We start from the raw sequence: 22,002 nt of genomic DNA, 5'->3' as shown, positions 1-22,002 counted from the left end.
GGAACAGAGGCCTGTGGGCTGCTGGGAGAGCAGTGAGCCCACACTCACCTGGCCACGTGGGTGACCACAGGGGCGAAGTTGGTGGGGCCGTAGAGCTGCACGGTGCGCAGGCTGCGGTGGTAGGCCTCTAGGATGCCATCGATGCCGCAGCACGAGGGGTTCTCCTGGTTGCCGTTCTGGGGACACAGAGGATGGGGAGGTGGTGGGTGATGTGCTGGAACATAGCCAGTACGGAGGCCTGCAGCCCTGGCTCCCCTAGACTCTTCCCTGAGGTGGGGTGGTGGGGCACAGGAGGGAGCTCCCCAGGTCTGCCCTGAAGAACAGTGAGTGCTCTGGGTGAGCAGGTTCAAACCTGCGCTTTGCCTGGACCTGCTTTCAAAAAGGCCCCTGAGAGCCACCATACCCTAAAATGACTGCTCGGTCTAGAACTCGGAGAGGGTCTGTGGCTCCATCCTCATGTGTCCTGTGCCTGGCACTCCTAGAAACGGGAGGAACCATCTGCTGTGACTCAGTGTCTCCAGCTCACATGAACGAGGGAGGGGGGCCTGAGTAGTCATCTCCCCAGGGCACTGGAACCTCCAGATGATGCCACATTCCACATCACCCCAGGGAGCCAGCTCATCCCATCTCAGCACGGACTTGGGGAGCTCCTACAATGACCCACAGTTGCTCATATCCAAACCACACCCCTTATCATCTTTTCTGGGACCCTGGAGATGGCTTAGCAGCTCCCCCCCACCTCCATCTTGTCAGGAACAAGAAGGTCAGAGCCAGCCACAGGCAGCCTCAGACCTGGAAGGGAGGCGTTTGTGAGCAGGGTGGGCAGTGGGTTTCTAGAGGCCGGACTAAGAGCCCCACTACACGCTACAGGTAATCTCCCCCACAGAGGCTGTGCTTTAAGTCCCTAAGCTCAGAGGATGGAAAATTCTCTCTCCGCCTCACTCCCCCTTCCCGTGCTTGTCACCATACCCTAGCCTGATCAGCCCTCAGCCCTTTCTCCCATTAGCAGCACTTCCTACCAGCGGGAACTCGTGGGACACCCTGCCATCCGGGGGTAGCTTGGCCCCAAAGCCAAGGGCAGGGAACATCTTGTCGCTGTCATAGTGCTGGATGATCTCCCCGACGGCGGTCAGTGCCAGCGCATAGGCATTCAGCTGGTAGGGGCTCATGTAGTGCAGGGACGTGGACTGTGAGGGGTTTCCTGTGACAAGGACAGGGGAATATTTGCTGGCCTGGACCTTCCAAGCATCCCAGGTTCAGAATGCAGAAGGGGGTATCCAAAGGCACCCTGAACATTTATTTATCCTGGACTCCTCTCTTTCTCTCTCACCTCACGTTCTACCCTTTAGCAAATCCTGGTGGCTGAAACTTCAGAACAGATCCCGAATGCCACCTCCTTCTCTCCCCCTCAGTACCACCATCCTCTTGCTTACAGGACTGCAGCAGCCTTCTAACTGACCTCCCGCTTCCTTCTACCATTGCACCTGCAGCCCACACTCAGCACACCAGCCAGTGAGCCTGTCAGACCTATCAGGCAGACCGCACCTCTCCTCTGCTCAAATCGCTCAGTGTTCCCATGTCACCCAAAGTCCTTATAGGAGCCCCTAAGGCCCCACATGATCTGGCTCCAGTTACCTCTCCTACCATCCTCCCTATCACTCTCCCAGTTCCAGCCTCACACTGTTCCTGCTGCTAGACCTTGGCAATGGCAGTTCCCTCTGCCTGGGACACTTTTCCCCAGATGCCCACACTGCCTGCTCCCTCACGTCTTCAGGTCTCTGCTGAAGGGTCACCTGCTCATTGTGGTCTCTCTTGAGCAGCCTATTAAAAGTTGCAGCCTCCCCCCAATCCTCCCCAACCCTCTTCCTGCCTTATTTCCCCAGAGCCCCTGTCACCATTAATATAGTCCGTATTTACTTATTTGTTCATTAATGAGGCAGTTCAGTAAACTTCCAAAGTACCAAACCTGTCTCTACATTCTACTGGCTGTGTGATCTTGGGTAAGTTCCTTAACCTCTCAGCCTCAGTGTGTTCATCTGCAAAATAGGAATAATGATAGCTCCCACCTCATAGGATTGACGTTAAGGATTAAACAGGTGTAATTATTATAACTATCATTATTGTTATTACCAACAGAGGTGTAATAAGAGCCCGACACAATATGATGGTAGGCCCTGCATTCTTTAAGAGGGGTTTCTGACACAGGTAGGAGGGCGAGACCTGCTACTTATGACTAGTGCAAATATGAGCCCTTAGCACCCCAAATGGGGGTCCTGAACCCAAGGAAGGTAGAGATGCTTCCAACAATGTAAAGTTTGGCATCGTGATTATTCCTGGAGACTTGGCCACAGCCTGACACTGAGCTAGGGAAGGAAGCCAGGGCAGCCCCAACAAGGTAAGGACTGAGGTCCCTGAGCTGAGTCCTGCCTCCCTGAGAGGGCTCAGTTTTGGCAGTTCTCCCCTCTAGCCTACGGGCTGGACTGCATGGAAGAGGTAGGATTTGATCCTGGTAGGAAAACATCTTTTGTCCAGGGCTTTTCACACATCCAGAGTACACACTGTCCCATTTTCCCAGACAGACTGGGTGTTCGAGGGCAAGGATGTGGTTCAGGATATCCAGCCCCAGAGCCCAGATCTATTAGGGTCAGTGGTCCCACCTGGGGATACCTTTGCCTCCTGGATTGTGTCTTTGGTTCTCCAGGTACCTCTTCTTCAGTGAAGAAACCAGGCAGGCTTCTTCAGTGAGGAAGGCTCCCAGGCAGAGCCAACCACACAGCCCTTAAAAGCCCTCTGCTCCCCGCCCCTCCCCCACTCACCATTGGAGGCAGTGAAATCGATGGCCACGGTGAAGTTGATCTGGGTCCTGGAAGGGGAAGAGAGAAGCAGGAAAGTCACCTGGAGAGAGGCAGTGCTGGGGAGTGGCTGGACAGAGAGGAAGAAACCTGACTGCCACCCTGGCCCGTTGCCTGCCAGGAACGTGGCCTTGGTGAGGTCATTCATCTCTTTCCAGCTCTGGAAAACTGAGATAGTGGTGCCAGCTACGCCTTCCTCCACAGGACTGTTGTGAGCATCAAAAGTGTCACACAGTAGAAAAGCCCATTGAAGACTAATTTGTTCTGTGTGGGCATGTGGCTATGATTGCATATTTCCTCCCCAAACTCTGTCCCCTGGGCCCACCTGAGTGTGTTGGATGAGTATGGATCTCATTGGATTTCTGGGTCAAATTTAGAATCAGGATTTAGTGTTAAAATGTATTGACAAAACAGAGAGTCAAACTGACATTTTACATTCTAAGAAAAGAACAAACCACCACCCATGAAGTTGTCTTATGGAAAAATTGAACCTGAATGTGATTCAGCCTCCAGAGCTATCTTCCAGTCATTTACAGGAAATGCAGGGGTCAAAAGAACATGTTAAATGACACCGCAGGAGGTCAGCCAGCAAAACCCAGTCAGGGGGAAACTATAGGATCACTATCAAAAGTAGCAGCATCAGAATCAACCACTTGTTCAGCCTCTCAGGCTCTGTCTGTACCTATTGAGTCAGAACCTCCTGGTGGGGCACAGCAAGCTGCTTTACAAGCCATTCAGGTGCTCAGAGGAACTGACCAATAAAAGGAGATATAAGACATATCCATCAAACTACAAAAAAAAAAAAAAAAAAAAAAAAAAAAAAAAGACATATGCACCAATTGCAATATGGATCTTGCCTGGATTTCTGATTCAAAAAAACCAAATAAAAACTTTGTAAGACAACTGGGGAAATTTGAACACTAACCAGATATTTGATATTAACAAACTTCATTTTGTACGTGTGGCTATGGTATTAAGGTTATGTCTTACAGAGTTTTTAGGGTGGCTTCTATGGCTCAGTGAGTAGGGTGCCTGGCCCCATTTAGCAAGGGTGGCAGGTTCAAACCCAGCCCTGGCCAAACTGCAACAACAACAAAAATAAATAAAAATGAAAAAGAAAAAAACAAAGACAGAGTTTTTATATTTTAGAGACACATTCTGAAGTATTTGGGGATATGGGATGGCTGGTATTTGCTTCAAAATAACAGGAAGTTGGGAGGCTGAGGTGGGAGGGCTGCCTGAGTTCAGGAGTTCAAGGCCAACCTGGGCAATATAGTGAGACCCCCGTATCAAAAAAAAAAGAAAAAAGCCAAAAAACAAAATAAAAACTTAAAAAAAAAAAACTGGATGAAGGGGAAAACACATGGAACAAGACTGGCTATGAGTGGTAATTGTTGAAGCTAGATGAAGGGTACTTCGGGGTTGATTATACCTTTCCTTCACTTCAGCACATATTTGAAATAAATATTATTTTTTTCTTTATTTGAGACAGAATCTTATTCTATTACCCTGGGTAGAGTGCCATGAGCTCACAGCAACCTCAAATTCTTGGGCTTAAGTGATCCTCTTGCCTTAGCCTCCCGAATAGCTGGACTACAGGCATGTACCACTATGCCCAGCTAGTTTTTCTAGAGACGAGGTCTTGCTCTTGCTCAGGATGGTCTTGAACTCCTGAGCTCAAGCAATCCACCCACTTCAGCCTCCCAGAGTGTTAGGATTATAGGTGTGAGCCACTGCGCCCAGCCTGAAATAAATTTTCCATAAGAAAAAGGTAGGAAATAGCTATGTGTTGTGGTGAGTGCCTGTAGTCCCAGCTACTCGGGAGGCTGAGGCAAGAGAATGGCCTGCGCCCAAGAGCTGGAGGTTGCTGTGAGCTGTGACGCCACAGCACTCTACGGAGGGCAACAAAGTGAGATTCTCTCTCTTAAAAGAAAAGAAAAGAAAAAGGTAGGTTTTGGGGATTCAAATTCAGCGTTGAAATTCTCTGAGTACTTTGCCATTCTAGGTTCTGTGCCAGATGCAGACAGAACAAAGCTGACAGGCACTAGTCCCTGATAAAGTCTAGTCTTGTGGTTTTCACACTGCAGTCAGTGTAGAAACACAAGGGGAGCTTATTTATTTATTTATTTCAGAGGCAGAGTCTCACTTTGTCACCCTCGGTAGAGTGCTATGGCATCACAGCTCACAGCAACCTCCAGCTCTTGGGCTTAGGTGATTCTCTTGCCTAAGCCTCCTGAGGTGCTAGGACTACAAGTGCCCACCACAGCGCCTGGCTATTATTTGTTGCAGTTTGGACAGGGCCAGGTTTGAACCCGCCACCCTCGGCACCCTACTCACTGAGCCACAGGCGCCATGCATTGGGGGAGCTTATTTAAAAAGAAGATTCCAGGGCTCTACCCTAGAGATACCAATTCAGTTGCTCTGGATAAAGGCCCCACAATCTGACTTTTAACAAACATCCCCTGTCCTCATCCAGGATTCTGAGGAGGGGGTGCTGGGATAATACTTGGGAAAACTCCATTCTAGTGGTTCTCAGTTGGGGCTATGGATGAGGTAAGATGAGGCAGGCCTCACTTCCCCTGCATTTAGCAAAAGGTTCTTATCAGAAACTACAGTTCTCTCCACCTGATCACATCTGAGCTGCAGCTCATGAGCCCCTCACCATCCAGGAAAGGTCATGGACATGGTTAGCAGAAGACCCAAACCAGAGTCTGCTGGCCACAAACAGTCTACCCCACACTCTTTCCCATTTTCTGCTGGCTGAAGGCAGAAAATTCAGTGAATTCTAGCCTCTAAAACAAAAGGAGCCACAAGATAGCAAGAGCCTGGGTCCCTGAATGACTGTATGGATTTTCTCCCCACCTAACCCTGACATCCCACAGACAAAAAATAAACCTTTATTTGTATTAAGCCTTATGATTAGGGAAGTAGCTGTTATAGCAGTTAGCTTAATATTAATCTGTCATCTCTTAGTATGGAATATAAAGAATATGTCTTTGTTAAAGGAAGGGAGACAGAGCAGTGCCCATAGCTCATTGAGTAGGGTGCCAGCCACATACACTGAGGGTGGCAGGTTCAAACCCGGCCCAGGCCAGCTAAACAACAATGACAACTGCAACAACAAAAAAATAGCCGGGTGCCTGTAGTACCAGCTACCTGGGAGGCTGAGGCAAGAGAATCACTTAAGCCCAAGAGTTTGAGGTTGCTATGAGCTGTGACACCACAGCACTCTACCAGGGGTGACATGGTGGGACTCTGTCTCAGAAAAAAATAAATAAAAATAAATAAATAAATGGAGACATTTGGAAGATTAGAGCCCCACTCCCAGGGCCACCCTTGGGGGATCATTCTAGCCTTTAAGACTACAGCTGAAGGACTCTTGCAAATATAAGGTAAGAGAAAGGCAGGTCTTTCTCCTTAACCAGTCCTCCCCTGCTCTGGTTCTGAAAAGAATCAGGGAAGAAAGCAACTGGAAAGCAGGTACATTTGTGGAGAAATTACTCCAGTAGCCTAGTCTCTCTTGCCTAAGGGCAGAATGCAGGCTGGTGAGCAACCAGCCCCTCCTCTGATTGGGGGAGAGGTATTCATATCCTTCCTCCTGGGTCCAGGTAGGCAGGAGAGGGAGGCCAGGATCTCCAGATAAAAGTCTCCATCAGATTCCTGCCTGGACATGCACGCTGGGCTCTCACTCCCTGGAGCCAGCTGACTCAGACTCTCCAGAGAGCTTAAAGAGAGGGCTGGCTCTGGGGCTCTAACCTGCCCAGCAAGTGTGGCACCAGCTTTGCCAGTAGCCAAGCCTCTAAGGGTTTCTTTTATTTATTTCTTTGAGATGGGGGGGGGGTCTTTCTTTGCTGCCCAGGCTGGAGTGCTGTGGTGTCATCATAGTTCACGGCAACCTCAAACTCCTGGGCTCAAATGATTCTTCTACCTCACCTTCCTATGTAGCTGGAACTATAGGTGTGCATCACCATGGCAGGGTAATTAAAAATTTTTTTTTGTAGAGACAGGGAATGGGGGCGGGGGGGAGGGGTCTTTTTATGTTGCCCAGGCTGGTCTTGAACTCTCATCCTCAAGTGATTTTCCCATCTTGGCCTCCTAAAGTGCTGGGATTACAGGCATGAGCCCCTGCACTCAGCAGGGCTTCTTCTCAATGAAACCTCACAGCATCCAGCCTTTACTTCATCATTCTTCATCTCACCCCACCTGTAGCTACAAGGCAGGCAGGGCCAGGATTATTAATTACTATGGAATGAAAAGTAGCATGTTGTGAACCTTGCCACTGTCTTGGTGTGAGACTGTGGGCAAGTTATGTACAATGGAGATGACCATTCTGGCTCTGCCCACTGTGTTCTGTAAATTGGGCATACTATGCAAATGAGAAGGATAATCAGGGTGAGGGTTGTTTGGAAATTCCAGATGCTATGGAATATAAGTGGTGGTGGCTTCCTGAGCAGGAAGGGAGCAAGGGCAGGGTCTGTAATGGGCTCAGAGGAGAGGCAGGAAGGGGCAGAGGAGGCCCAGAGGCAGGGCGTGTGCTCAGTGGGTAGAAGGAGAGCTTGCAAACGAGAGACTCTGCAAGTTCAAGGCAGCAGGGAACAGTCATGGGAAAGTGAGTATGGCTTCCCAGGGCCCGCCTTCTCCCTCTGCTTTGGAGAATGGGGAGCTGAGTGCCTACGGGGCTGGGAGGAGCTTTTGGCAACTGCCCTGTCTCCTTTCCAGACAGGTGTAGCTACTCCCCTGTCTGCACCTGTGGGCTCTTGGCTGCCCACACCCTGACCTGGCACCTGTCCTGGCAGTGAGCAAGCCAGGCAGGCTCTCTTGAGTCGGGTTCTTTCTGTGAGCTATTAGCTAGCACCTTCTGGCTTCCACACCTGTCTGGGCCTGGACACCATCTTCTCCTCTCCTTAAACTCATGTTTGACCACCTGTTAGCCCTAGGACCATCCCCTGGCTCATCCCCCAATCCCACTGCCCCTTACAGGCCCCTGATAACAGTGAGCAGGTTATCACTGCCCCCCCACCCCCACCTCTGCCAAAAGATCAGAGGCATCAGCAGCTCAGAGCTAGAAGGAACCTTAAAACACACCTATTCTAATCTCTTTGTGTACAGAGGAGGAAATGATAGTCAGGGAGGGAAAATGAAAAGCCCAAATTAATCCAGCAAATTCATAGCAAAGACGGCCTAGAGCCTGGGTCTTTTCACTCCTGCATAGTTCAGGGCTCTTTCTACCTCCCCAAGCCCTTGGCTCTCTTTGCCATGGAGTCCCTACCACCTCCAGGTCCTTTCTCTACATGGGGACCTGATGTGACCCAGGCCAGCCTCCTTGGCTCAGGAGTTCCCTCTGCAGCTGTTCAGGGCTCTGGACAAGTTGTCTAAGCCCAGAATCCAGGCTATGCTCAGAGCCCAGCATCACAGGGTTTGACCAGGGCTTCAAAAGAGGAAGGGGGGTGTGTGGGAGCCCCTTCCCTCTCCCTGCAGCTGATGAAACTGGCTGTGTCTCTTCTCACCCTCCTTTGATGTAGTCAAGGAAGGTACACTCTGACTCCACAGCAAAGGAAAGCAGGGTGACCTTGAAAACAAAAAGGAGTAGGGAACACGGGGTCAGGGGAAGATGGTTCATGACATAAGAGCTCACATTTATAGAACACAGTGTGCAGTTTTGCATGCATTATCGCATGCGTTATTGCATGCAGTGCCTACAACCGCCCTGTGAAGTACTATTACTACCCCATTTTATAGCCAAGAACACTGAGACTAAAAGAGGTGACAACATGCCCAAGGACACTACCAAGACACGAGTGGGGACCTACTTGATTCCAAAGCCTGGACTTTTGACCTCAATAGAAGGGTACTACTCTGTCACTGGAGCATAGGGGCCTAAGCCAAGGACATGAGTTTCCCCTAAGTGGGCACTGGCTCTCCAACTCCAGGGCCCTAGGAAGGTGGGATACGGAAGGCAAGGGGGCCTTCCTGACCCAGGCCTAACAACCTGCTACTGCCAACCAGCTCCATGCTTCCACACACCACTTCTATCAATCCTGAATGTGACTCTTTGGTCTGTGCTTGTCTTAAACCTTACTGGTCCCTCCTCAACCCTCTTGGGGCCTCTCAGTCTCCACCCTCTCAGATCTAAGACCCTCATGAGCAGCATGTCCTTTTCCTGGAGGCAACTGACCACCCTGGGTGCCCCTCCCAAGCAGAGGCCTCTCCATCTATGATAGTAGCGTCGGCTCTGCCAAGACGAGCAGCCACCCAGCAGCTCATTATGATAGCAGTTTGGAGTCGTAAGGACAAGTCAAAGCCTGGCATCCCACACCAGTTAGATGGGGCAAGATTCAGAGCAGAAGACTTTTTGCCTACGTAAGAGAAATAACTTCCCCTCAAGTATTTTGGGATCCTCCTATTGATGCAGGCGCAGCCATTTCTATGGGCTCACTGGGTAGAGACCCCCACCCACTGTGGTTATGGTGTTAGGTACCTGGATGAACCACAAAACCTCCTTCCAAGCCTGGTGGCTCAGACTTATTACTAATGGCCTATAGTGGTGGATTCAACTGTGATATTAGACTCCCGGGGGAGCTTTTAAAACATATTGCAATCCAGACAAATTATACTTCTGGGGCTACATCAGAGTTTCAGAAATCTTTTTTTTTTTTCAAGTACTTCGCATGAGTCTAACCCATAGCCAGGGTTGACTCCAAGTCCCTATAACAGCAGTTTTCAATCTGTGGGTTGCGACCCCTTTGTAACAATGAAAATACATCCTGTATATCAGATATTTACATTATGATTCATAACAGAAGCAAAATTAGTTATGAAGTAGCAATGAAGATAATTTTATGGTTGGTGGTCACCACAACATGAGGAACTGTATTAAAGGGTCGCAGCCTTAGGAAGGTTGAGAACCACTGCCCTATAAGGAAGCAATTCCCTAACTTGCCGAGTCATATGGATTCACCCAGGGACTTGCAGAGTGAACGCAGGCTTCACCTACTCCAAGAATGGTTCTTAGACCAGCAGCATCTTGATGCTGGTTAGAAATACAGATTCTTGGCATTTTAACAAGATCCCCAGGGGATTCTACACGTAGGGAGTCAGGGATGAGAAGCACTGAACACAGACTCCTAGAATGGAATCCCAGGGAACTGGCCCAGGCATCTGTTTTTTAACAAGTATCTTGGATCCTGGGTGATTTTTCATGGTGAAGATTGAAAAATGTTAGAGTAGAGGAAGGTCAGGGGACCTGGACCTAGACCAGCTCTGTCCCTGCCTCAGTGGGACAAATCACATTCCCCCTCTGGGCCACTATTTCTTCACCTCTACAGTAAGAAGGCTGGGTGAGATCAGTGGGTTTTAGAACTTTTTTATTTTTAGCTGTACATCTAAGAGTTCCCAGATGGAGAAGGTTCCGCCCCACCTAGGAGCATTTAGGAAGAGCTAGAAGAGTTTGGGGAGTTCTCATAATGACGGGGGCCCTACTGGCAGAGACCAGGGGTGCAAAACATCCCACAATATCTGGGTAAGTCTTGTGAGATGAAGAATTATCCTGCCCCAATGCTGACAGCACCCCCACTAAGAAAGCTCACAGCTTTGAACAAAAGAAATATCATTCCAAGCCCCAGTCTTCAAAGCAGTTACAATCAGAAGCAGTGGTCAGTCCTCTCTGAATGCAGAGTACTTAACGGTTTATAAGCCTGCATCTCTCATGTATCTGTCACAGTCACCTAGTACAGTAAGCAGAGTAGGGATGACTTATTAGCCCATTTTACAGATGGAGAAAATGAGGCTCCTTAAAGGGACCCTACAGCTCCCTCAGGCCTCCTCTGGGTCTAGAGTTGCAGTTTGCCTGACCTGAATGACTGAGCCTGGCTGTGTGAGCTGAGCCATAGAGTGAGGAGGGAACACAAAGAGGGTGAGCCTGGATGTGTCTGCACTGCAAAGACAGTGGCTTGTTCTATAAATGTACTGTGGACCCCACCTCAGGGCCTTTGCATGAGCTGTTCCTGAAGCTGGAATACCCTGTCCTCAATATCCTCAATACTTGTTCCAGTCCATATTCCTTTACCATATTATGCCCTTTTCTGTAGCATTCATGAGCCCCGACCCAAACATGCATATGTACGTATTTGCTCTCTGTCTCCCCACTAGAGTATAAGCACCAGGAATTTGGGTCTGTCTTCTTCCCAGTGTATCTCCTAAGCCTAGAACAGTGCCTGGTGCATGGCTGTATTCAGCAAATATCCTGAAGTGCAGCCCCCTAAGAAGCACTGGGTCAGTGTGTCACCTCAGGATGGGGGTGGGGTGGTTCGCACTGCAACTCCCAAGGCTGTTGCTCCATCTGCTCCAGCGCCTCCACCCCCACTCTCTCCCAGTCCTCATCTCACAACCCAGATGGTTACGCTTAGGCAGAGGCAGTGGCCATAGCAGCTCCAGCTCTGGAGTCAGATGCAGTGTTGACTCCAGTCTCAACCACTCTGGAGCTGGGTGACCTTGGCTGAGTCACTTCCCTACCTGCAGCCTTGGTTTCCTCATTCATGACAAAGGGAATGATAATATCATATTTGCCTCTCAGGGAAACAACTCGAGAACAAGACCTAATGGGGAATTTCCTAGAGTAGGGGCCCAATAAACACGACCTAATTTCCTCTTCCTGCAGGAAGTCCCGTGGGTGTTTCTGCAGTTCCTCATTCTGTGCACAGCGCCTGTTGTGTGGTCTGCACTGCTGACTCCCAGGGCTGTTGCTCCATCTGCCCCAGCACCCCCACTCTCCCCCGGTCTGCGCATGCACACACACAGACGCTCGTGACTCCCTGGTGCCAGGCCTGGCTCCGGGCTCAGAATGCCTACACCTGGCCGCAGAGAGGGGGTGGCTACTCACTGTGCCAGAATTCACGTATTTCTTTTTCTTCATTTTCTTTTTCGGGTTTACCACCTGCAGGAAAAACCAGTTACTGGGTAAGGAGTGTTTCCAAGCAGTCAAGGCTGGTGCCTAGGGCTTCCTCTGACCCTGGGTGTGGTCCCAGCCCTAGCAGAGTGTGGGGTATAAAGACCATAGGGGCCAGAGAAGTAGAGTTTAGGGAGGTTTTGAGGGAGACTGGTATTTAGTTACACAACTGGTCTAGATCATACACAGTATCCCATGATCAACCCAGAATATTTATTTAACCTTCTTTCCCACTGCTCCCCGAAGTCTGTCCTCCACCCTAACAGCCAAAGTAGGCTTGATGTCGCAAAGTGGCCCTGTCTGTACCTGTCCCTTGCATTGACTCAGGCTGTTCCCCTTACCCCAAATGCCCTCCCCTCTTCCCTCAGCCAATTCCAATATTCTCCTTTGGAATACAACCCAGGGGCTGCCCTAGGGCTCTGAGGCTCCCTCTCCATCACCACCACCTTTATTTGGCAGAGAGAGTGTCCTCAACTGTTCTTCAGGGGTAAGCTTTAAACTCCAAGCCAGACCTGTTGCCAGATAAGAAATCACACAGTACTTGCTGGTGGGATAACTCAGTGGCCTCAACCACAGGCAATTTTGTCCCCTACCTGGGATATTTGGTAACATCTGTTAAGTTTTAGTTGTCACAACTAGGGGAGTGGGTAGAAGCTGGGGATGCTGCCAAACATCCTACAGCGCACAGGACAGTCTCCCACAACCAAGTCCAAATGTTAGCAGTGCTGAGGCCGAGAAACCCCGGGCTCAGTGACGGAGGCCACCTTGCTCTGAGAGCCCCCACAGGACTTACTGTATTTGTACTCTCATTTGAGCCTGGCCAGCTGTTTTTTTGTTTTTGTTTCTAATAGGGGAAGTCCAGGCACAACCTTCCCCTGATGTCCCATCAAAGCAAGGTGATTCTCACAGCCCTCTGTTGCTTGTTGGTTTCTGGTGAATTCATTTCCCCTCTCCCGCATCTCCTGTTCTTCCCCAAAGTGCAGTCATCTGCATCTTTAGCTGTTATCTCTTCTGAATGAGTACTGATATCTACTTCTAAAAATCAGGAAACCAAGGCACAGATACACCAAGTGATTTGCGTAAGGCCACATAGCCATCTGGATTAGAAACCAGGTTTCCTGCCCTCAGGTCAGTGGCACATGTATTGTAGCCACTTTGATAATAAATACAAACACATCCTTCCTTCAACAGGTATTTATGGGACTGGGGTACCTTTTCTTCTCCCCTAGAATCAGCACTCCTGTTAAGAGAAAGAAGATATATGTCCTCAGGGTTCTAAGTGACAAGGACCACCAAAAAGGAGAAATCAGTGAAGTATCAGGTGAGCTGGAGGAAGGAAAGACCATTCCAGGTAGGAGCGTCATCAAAGGCTCCCCAGAGCAGGCGGTCCGCAGACTTGGAGGGACAGCGAAGCTTTGGGCCCGGAGAGATGAACATCAGAGGAGACGCCATGGGGAGAAGCACAGAACTGGGACAGTTAGATTGTAGAACCACAGGGTGGAAGAGTAAAGTGGGCTGGCTGGAAGAGAGTCTAGAATGCAAAGTGAAAAGTCTGAACATCACCCATCAGCCTGCAGGAGCCACTGATGACCTCCAAGCTTACAGGAGACATGATTACTGCAGGGTCTAGAATGCGAGGACTTGGTGGAGGTGAGTATGCGGGGAGGGGCAGGGATATCCAGGGGATGATTTCTTGGTTCTGCCACCTATTAGCTGTGCGACTTCAGGCAAGTTACTTAACCTCAGTGTGCCTCCGTTTTTTCATCTGTAAAATGGGAATAAAAGTATATGCCTCAAAGAAAGGCCTGGGGATTAAATAGGTAATGTAAATAAAGAGCTATGGAATGTACTAAGTAGTATATAAGTGTCAGTTACTTTTTTTTATGATTGCTATTACTATTATTGCCTTAACTAATCCAGGTGAGAGGTATGAGGACCTGGCGGGTGTGGGACAGGTGCTGAGTGGCAGCAAGAAGAGCACTGTCAAGAAGTAACCACACATCTTGGGCCCTGGGAGTGGCTGTAGAGGTACCAGAGAAGGAGGGGTTGGGGTGACCAGGCAGACACAGAAGGAAGGAGGAACTGGATTGGGGACATAGGAAGTTCAGGTGGGAGGGCTGCACACTGCCAGGTGGAAGCTGATGGCCTGATGGGGTGACAGATGTCCAGAACCGCCTCAGAGGGCCTCTTTAGTATGGAGGGGGCGCCCGATGAGGTTCTCACGGACACACTCAGGGAAAACAGAGCATTAAGCAAGCTGTCGAGATGAGGGCAAAATCATAGCCAATGCTGCACTGTGCCTCCTTTTCCCAATTTGTCCTGTGAACTATTAGAATGAAACACACACATCTCAAACCCTTCCTCCAAAGTGGCCCTCCCAGATGAGGAGAACGAACTTAGACTCCTGGGGCTCTGGGTGTAGCCCAAAGACTTGACCATGAGTACGTTTCTTTGAAGCCTTCCATGTTATCTTTAAATTAGCCACGTTTCCACTCTTTAATATAACTGTCTCAGTGTTCTCAGATCTTTGTGTAAAGTGGGCACTGCAGAAGCGCCCTGTTGCCCTGTGGTTTCATGTGCTCCAGCAGCACACCCCTCACCCCCCAGGGATAGGCGCCCGGCCCTTGGTGACTGCCTGTAAAGTTCCACACAGGGGTCAGGCTCCACCTAGGGGCCAGCCCAGGAACCTCTCCCATCCACTAAGTCTCAAACTCAGATGACCTTTCTCTCCTGATGCCTTCTAGGGCCCCCAAGGCAGGTCTGGGGTCTGCTCTCCTGTGCATGGAGGTACCCAGAGGCTCTCAGGGCCTCAGAACTGTGCTGGCTCTGGGGACACAGCAGTGAGACACCACCCCACTCTGGAAGACACCCACAGCCTTCTGCAGGGTCCTTAGTATCAAAATAGCCACAAGGGACCACAGAGGTACCAAAGAGAGATCTCCACTGCAGCTGGTGGGGTGGGGTGGGGTGGGTGTGCAGGTAGAGACAGTGTCCTGGAGGACAGACATCCACAGGGAGTCTCCAAGGGTCAGCCGATCCTAGCCAGGCAGAGGCTGAGACAGCCAGGGAGGTTCGAAAGCCTCAGATAGCAGGGTGGAGCTGACAGTGGGAGATGAGCAGAGGGAAGGGCAGAGGCCAGCCCCCAGGGGCCTCCAAAGGTGTCTGACGTGACGCACGTCTCTACTTACATACACAAAGCGCAGGTGGCTGGCAGAGGCACAGTATCCCTTACAAAGTAGCTTAGACTTTTCCCTGTAGGTCAATGGATCTCAGCTGGAGTGGGAACATCTCTTGGCATCTCCTCCTACCTCCCATGTGAACCAGGCTGAGATAGTGGATGGGATGCTGCAGACAAGTGTCAAGCAGGGGCAATGTGGCCAGATTACAATTTTGGTGGAGCACCCTGGTTACCATAAGGAGCACGGAAGGAGGTGGGAGGCCATGAAGAGGCTATTGCAAAATCCCGTGCAGGGCAGATGATAATGGTGGTAGACTCAGATGAAGGGAACAGATGTTGGAAAATGTAGGTAGCATAAGGGTACCATTTGCCTGTGGACCAGATGTGGAACATAGGGCAGGAGATGTTAAGGATGACTCCCGAGGTAGCCTCAGCCCTTGGGATGGGATCATAGGAGATGGAACCAGCTAGCCAGGAGGTTTAGTCAATGCATTCAGTTTTGGAAGGCTGAGTCCAAGGATGGACCAGCAAAGGTCCCATGCCAGGGCCCAAAGCATGGGTCTTTACCAGCCGAAGCCTGTTCCCTGTACAGGCAAGGCCTTCCTGAGCCCAAAGCAGCCTCCCCCCCAAGGACTGGCAGAGTTGAACTCCTCTGCCACCTGACGGACTTTCAGTGTGTGAAAATGGTGCTCCCGCCTCCCCAGATGGCAGCTTCTCTTACTGATTGTAAAAAAGCAGAGGTCAATAATTGAGAAAACAAGTCAATCCATAATTTTCTGCTTCTAGCCCAAGAGATTTGACCTCTTTCCTTCACTTCCCTAAAAATCTCCTCAAAGGAGGCCAGAAAAAGGTAAAATCTGCTTCTCTTCGCCTAGGTTGGGAGGGAAAAGACTATTCCCTCCTTTTATAGATGCAGAAAACAAAGCAATTTACTGTATCAGAGCTCTTTCAAAGAAATTCATCCACACTCCATCTTCACAATAGCCATATTCAATTTAATTCAGCATGTGATGTACAACAGGCACCTACTGTGTCCCCATCAGGCCTGGCCAGTGAAGGGAGGTAACAGAAAGGGCTGTCGCTTTGCCTGTCCTTGGGATGTCTAGATGGAACATAAGACCTGCTCGGTTGGAGCAGAGATACAGGGCAGGGGAGTGGAAGTTTCCAGGGGCTTGGATCCAGGGATGGGACTCAAAGCCAACTCTTTACCTGACTTGACCAGCTGAGTGGCTGCTGGCATGAGGATGGCTCCAGTATGGTAGGACGGGTGTGAAAGGTGAATCTTCTGGCACACTGATGCTCAGCAGATGACAACAGAAGACTGTGCCGACCTCTGGGCCACGCACTGTTCCATTAACTTATTTAATTCTCAGTTTGCATGGTACAGGATGGTTCAGGGACCTAGCCGAGGTCACGTAGCTAGTAAGTGTTTGAGTCAGGATAAGAACCCAAGCAGTTATTAAGGTTAGAGGGATCTGCCATTAAGTAGGTTTGGCATGAACCCTGATGTCCATGAGAGTTCAGAGAAGAGAGAAAGCACAGGAGAGCAGAGTGGCTGGGAAGGCCACTCGGGGGAGCAGGACCTGAGCTAGACTGTGAAGGTGGGCAGGGCAGTGCAGGGGGAGAGCACCATCCTTTGAGGGCAAATGCTATTATCTCAGGTGCCTTGTCCAAGGCTCTCCCGCTCCAGCGCCAGATCAGGGAAGGAATCCCGACTCCTGTTGTCAACTCACTCTTTCTGGAAAAGGTAAGATACTTGGGAGGCCGTCACACTGTTCTGACTAAAAGCAGAGAGCCACCTCGAGCTGAAGACCTCAGATCTAAAGCCCAGAACCTTCTCATACTGCCCCACCCCCACTCTTGTCACCCTCCCCATGTCGGAAGTGCTCTTTAAGGGGACACTGTAACATGGCGACTGGGAATCAGACAAGTCTGGGTTGTCTGCCTCTTGATTCTGCCATTTACTAAACTACGTGGCTTTGGGAAAATTCCCACACTTCTCTGAGACTCAATTTTTATAACTGTAGAATGGGACAATAACGCCCACCTGACAGGAAAACATGCAAAGCCCCGGCCCAGCGTATGGCTCACTATAGTCCTCAGTGACTGGGAGCCATTCATCACCAGTGCAAGCCCCAGACCTCAGGCCTCACCTCATAGATGTTAAATTGGCTCTGCCCACGGGCCAGCTCCCGATAGCTGGTGGTGAACTCCCCAATGAAGTCATGGCTGCAAGGAAAAACTGCTGCTGAGACCAGGCCTCACCTCCCACACATCCCTTCCCCTGGCTCCCAGTTCTGTGTGGGACTCCAGGAGTATATACCAGCAAAGAAGCTGGTCCCTGGACAGACAGCACAATGTCACCCGGGAGCAATAAACCCCACAGCCATCTAGCGAAGAGCAGGCCCTGGGAGGAACAGGACCCACTTCCATTTGGATTCTTGTTTGGACAAACCATTAATAAAAGATATTTGGAGGATAACTGGGGAAATATGAATATGAATGAATATTGGGTGGTGTTTGAGACCTATGTTCAGTGTGTCACGTGTGATAATGGCATTTGTAGTTATGGGGAAAATGTCCTTACTTTTTAGACATTCCCAATGAAATATTTAGAGGCAAATGCCATGATGTCTACAATTTATTTATTTATTTTTTACAGACAGGATCTCACTGTGTCTCAGAGTGGATGGAGTATAGGGGTGCTCAGGTTGGATAGAGTATAGGGGTGTAATCATAGGTCATTACAACCTTGCACTTGTGGGCTCAAGCAATTCCTCTGCCTCAGCCTCCTGAGTAGCTGTGACTATAGATGCACATCACAGCACCTGGCTAATTTTTAAATAATTTCTTTGTGAGTAGAGGTGGGGTCTCTGTACTCTGTACACTGTTGCCCAGGATGTTCTTAAACTCCTGGCCTCGAATGATCCTTCTACCTTAGCCTCCCAAAGTGCTGGGATTATAGGTGTGAGCCACTCCACTCAAGTCTATAATTTACTTTAATCTACATTAGCATATAACATAAAGTAAATACGATAAAATCTAACAATTGTTAAAATCAAGAGATGGGCTTAAAGACGTTTATTAAACTCTTCTCCAATAAACTTTTTCTTTTTTTGAGACAGAGTCCCACTATGTCACCCTCAGTAGAGTGCTATAGTGTCACAGTTCACAGCAACCTCAAACTCTTGGGCTTAAGCGATTCTCTTGCCTCAGCCTCCCAAGTCCAATAAACATTTTTAACAAGATGGGAGATGCCTATGGCTCAGTGAGTAGGACGCTGGCCCAATATACCGAGGGTGGCGGGTTCAAACCTGGCCTCGGTCAAACTGCAACAACAACAAAAAAAAAATAGACGGGTGCCTGTGGTCTTCAGCTACTTGGGAGGCTGAGGCTGTGAGCTGTGACACCACAGCACTCTATCAAGGGCAACAAAGTGAGACTCTGTCCCTAAAAAAAAAACATTTTTAACAAGACAATTAGCACTATGTCCAGCTGTGCAGCTGTGCAGCTGGGGGTGTTTTCTGCAGTGCCCCCACCTTCCAGAGTGTGTTTATGTTAAGTGCTATAAAACCTTGCACAAAGCAGGGGTCCCAAACCCCACTGTCAACTCCTTTTTACCCTCACTATCCCTGTGAGAGGGCAGTGCTTAATGTGATGGCCTGGGGTGTCTGGAGAGTGATGCTCTCAAAATACAGTCAGCCCACATGTATTCTGATGCATTTTACAGCTCTCAGCCTTCTGACTATGAGCAACATGATGGTGGGACCCAGGGGCACCTGGTGGCTGTCCCCAGCTGCCATTTAACAGGAGAATATTTCAGAAGTATGGACACAACAGAGTAAGATGAGGGGAATCATGGGTAGAAACATGAAGAGGTGAGGAGAGGAGCGAGGGAGGGAGTTATGAAGGTGGTGCTGGCATGGGGGTTGCTCGGGAGTGTGAGTTCCTTGGAAGGGGATTTGGGCCTCACTTCAAGCTGCACATACATAGTATTTTACACAAGGCGAGACAGCATCCCACCATACACTGTCACAGATGTGGGAGGTACCAGTGGAGATTAGGGGATTTTGCCATCCCCCTAAATCGCTCCTTGGTACAGAGAGGTCATAAAGTCAGGGTGACATATCTGGATTTGGCTCAATGGACAAGTAGGAGCCAGTGAGGGCTTTGGACTAAAGCGTTGAGCAGCCTGCTCTTGTCCTTATCTGTGACTTCTCAGCAGCACTGGCTCCTAGGGGGCACTGAGATCTACAAAAGGGGACAGCTCTGGCCTCCTAAAGACCCTGGACGGGAGCCATCGCACTAGCCACACACAGCCCCACTCAGGCACTGTCCAGGGTGCCTGAGTCTGTTCAGACTCTTGAAAGCTCACCCTCCCCACAGCCCCTTCGCCCAGTCCAGACTCTCTGCAAACAGCTCCTTCATTAAGTTGAGAGCTATATGTGCACTACCAGTCTCCCCACTAGGTTTGGGGAAGTTTCATCTTCTGTACCTCAGTTGCCCCACAGTGTGTAGCCCAAGGCCTCATACAGAGAACATGTCCATGAGTGCTCAGGGGGTGACTAGCATGTGAGCCCTAGAACTTGCATACCTCAGAAGACCCTAAATTCTACCCAAATGGTGAGGTTGCAGGCACTGGCTGGCCGCTGGGCAGCTATTTGGGAGGAAAAGAGGCATCTTATCCCTCTCACATCATATCCTGCAGGACAGAGGTCCTCTGGTGCCTCAGTGGAGCTGCGTGGGGATGAGCCACTGCAGCAGGAAAACCCAGGCTCCCTCACCCCCCCCCCCCAGAGCTGTCATGAGTGGCGGCCTGGACACAGCCCTTTCCATGTGAGGGCAGGGTTCAGCCCCCTCCCAAGCAGCTGCCCCAACCCCACTCACCTCATCTCTTGCCCTCCTGGACACTTACCTGCCATCTCGATCCCAGTCATACACCTCCACTTTGATGGTCCTGTAAGACAAAGGGCCCTGTGTGGGATGGGCCTGACCCTGTGCCCGCTCAGCCTAAGGATAGAGCTCTTCTTTTGCTCCTGGACCAGAAGGGGATGCAAGGACACCCTCCAGGCTCCAGGGTCCTGGGTGGGGAGGTAGCAGCCAGAGAAACAGTGGAACTATCTTTAGCAAAGGCCTTAGGAGCAGAGGCAGCAGCCCAGAGCTACATAGGGACTTCCTGGAATTTCAAAGAGGATGTGGAAAAAAACAGCTTCAGACTTCACATCACCCTGCCTTCTTAGCCACCCCAGATAGGGCATAAGCCCCAACATGAACCCACACTGTGGACTTTCCAAGGATGGAGCCACGCGAAGGGGAGTGCAATGCTCCTCAGATCTCAGGCCCCTTTCTTCTGGGGAGGGGTTAACAAGACTGTGTGCTGGGACCCTGGGTCTCAGGGGCTGGGGTGTGGGAGCCAGCCCTGCACATTAAGGATGGGGCCAGGCGTCCTGGCTCAGGGACTGCCTGCTGAGGTTTTTCATCCCCACGACTGGCTCCTGAGTGAGGGTGTAATTATCTTCACATTTTAGCCTGGCTGCTTTAATTAGTTTGTTTTGACTCCTATGCATGGGGCTGGGCTTTGAGAGCCCATTTTATTTTTAGCCACATTCCCATGGTAACAGGCTAGCGGACCAGAGCTGGGAGGAGGAAGGTGGAGGGTTGCAGTTAACCCTTGGTGCCAGCTGCTTGGTCCTCAGGGGATGCCCCGGGACAGGGGGGAGCTGCCAGGGTCCCACAGACATGTCAGGGGCAGCAGAGGCTAGAGAGACCTGCAGAGTCGGGGTCTCAGACCTCAGTTCTAAACGGGGTGCAGAGAGGCAGCTGCCTGGGCCTGTCTTCTATTAACATCCAATCTTCTTGCCCATGGCCCATCTCAGGTCTGCAAGGAGTGGGCCTTTAGGGTCTGTGGCCCCCAGAAGGAGGCGCTGTCTCCCTTCAGATGAGCCTCCTCAGGACAGGAGGGGCATCAGGGGAGAAACTGAAATGAAGGAATGCCTGGTAGTCTGTCTCCAGACTGGATTTTTGTAAACTACGACTCTTATAAAATGGGGCAGGCATAGAAGTCCACCATTTAAAGGAAATCTTTTAAATTCTTGTGAAGAACAAGAAACTATGTCTCTTTAAGGTGAATTATTGTGGAAAGAAAAGGCCTAAACCCCTGAAGGTGGACTGGTAAACTGGAAGGAGTGGGAAGAGGCTGGGATGCGGAGCTGGGCGGCAGGCACTTGGCTCTAGCTATGGGACCTAGGGATGTCACTGAAGCTCCCCAAACCACAAACCACCATTTTAAAGTAGGGATAAAAATGGCCTTGCAGAATAGCTATGAAGAGCAGTGTGTAAAACCTGCCTGCCACGGGCAACACCGGTGGCTCAGTGAGTAGGGTGCCAGCCCCATATACTGAGGGTGGCAGGTTCAAACTCAGCCCTGGCCAAACTGCAACAAAAAATAGCCGGGCATTGTGGCAGGCGCCTGTAGTCCCAGCTACTCGGGAGGCTGAGGCAAGAGAATCGCCTAAGCCAAAGAGCTGGAGGTTGTGAGTTGTGATGCCACGGCACTCTACCGAAGGCGATAAAGTGAGACTCTGTATCTGAAAAAAAAAAAACAAAACCTGCCTGCCGCAGGAGAAGGTGTCTACAAAAAACACCTCCTTCTCCTTATCAGTTGTTTATGCTCAGGTAGTTTTTCATAAGAAATTTACTTAAATCAGGGAACACTTGAGTATCTGGGCTCAGCAACTCCCGATTCCTGGAATGAGGAGGCTGGAGGTGAGCTCCAAGGCTGCTAAGCCAGGCTGGATGGCAGAATCACCAGGGAGCCTTTCAGACAGACTCCCAGGACCAGTTCTCGAAGCTCTGGGGCAGGGCCTTTGGGGCAGGAATCTGTTTTCAAAGATTCCCTAGTGACTGTGCTATGTGTTCAAGAATTATGACCTCTACCCCCTCACTTTTATTTGGGGAAACTGAGCCCCAAAGGCCTCCAGTGACTTGCCCACAGTGACATATCTGATGAGACAGGACAAAGTCTCTGA

The 22,002-nt window shown here is 50.2% G+C and overlaps 1 protein-coding gene across 9 annotated transcripts in view; it reads right to left on the bottom strand.

Moving 5' to 3' along the window:
- CPNE5 (copine 5) overlaps positions 1 to 22,002 on the bottom strand; it is a 94,546-nt gene that overhangs the window by 4,260 nt on the left and 68,284 nt on the right. For 4 of the 9 annotated variants that reach the window (XM_053602851.1, XM_053602852.1, XM_053602853.1 and 1 more), the window contains 7 exons: positions 19,890 to 19,931; positions 17,128 to 17,203; positions 11,731 to 11,784; positions 8,360 to 8,421; positions 2,817 to 2,863; positions 1,020 to 1,201; positions 49 to 176 (listed from right to left, as the gene is read on the bottom strand). In XM_053602851.1, coding sequence (XP_053458826.1) covers positions 49 to 176; positions 1,020 to 1,201; positions 2,817 to 2,863; positions 8,360 to 8,421; positions 11,731 to 11,784; positions 17,128 to 17,203; positions 19,890 to 19,931 — 591 coding nt within the window. Of the gene's footprint in view, positions 1 to 48; positions 177 to 1,019; positions 1,202 to 2,816; positions 2,864 to 3,534; positions 3,588 to 8,359; positions 8,422 to 11,730; positions 11,785 to 14,984; positions 15,631 to 16,183; positions 16,311 to 17,127; positions 17,204 to 19,889; positions 19,932 to 22,002 lie in introns of those variants that run through there. The other 5 variants (XM_053602856.1, XM_053602857.1, XM_053602855.1 and 2 more) reach the window with 5 other exon arrangements.

This window comes from Nycticebus coucang, chromosome 9, assembly GCF_027406575.1.
Source record: "Nycticebus coucang isolate mNycCou1 chromosome 9, mNycCou1.pri, whole genome shotgun sequence".
In the NCBI taxonomy this organism is placed as follows: Eukaryota; Metazoa; Chordata; class Mammalia; order Primates; family Lorisidae; genus Nycticebus; species Nycticebus coucang.
This window is presented reverse-complemented; position numbering and strand designations above follow the sequence as displayed.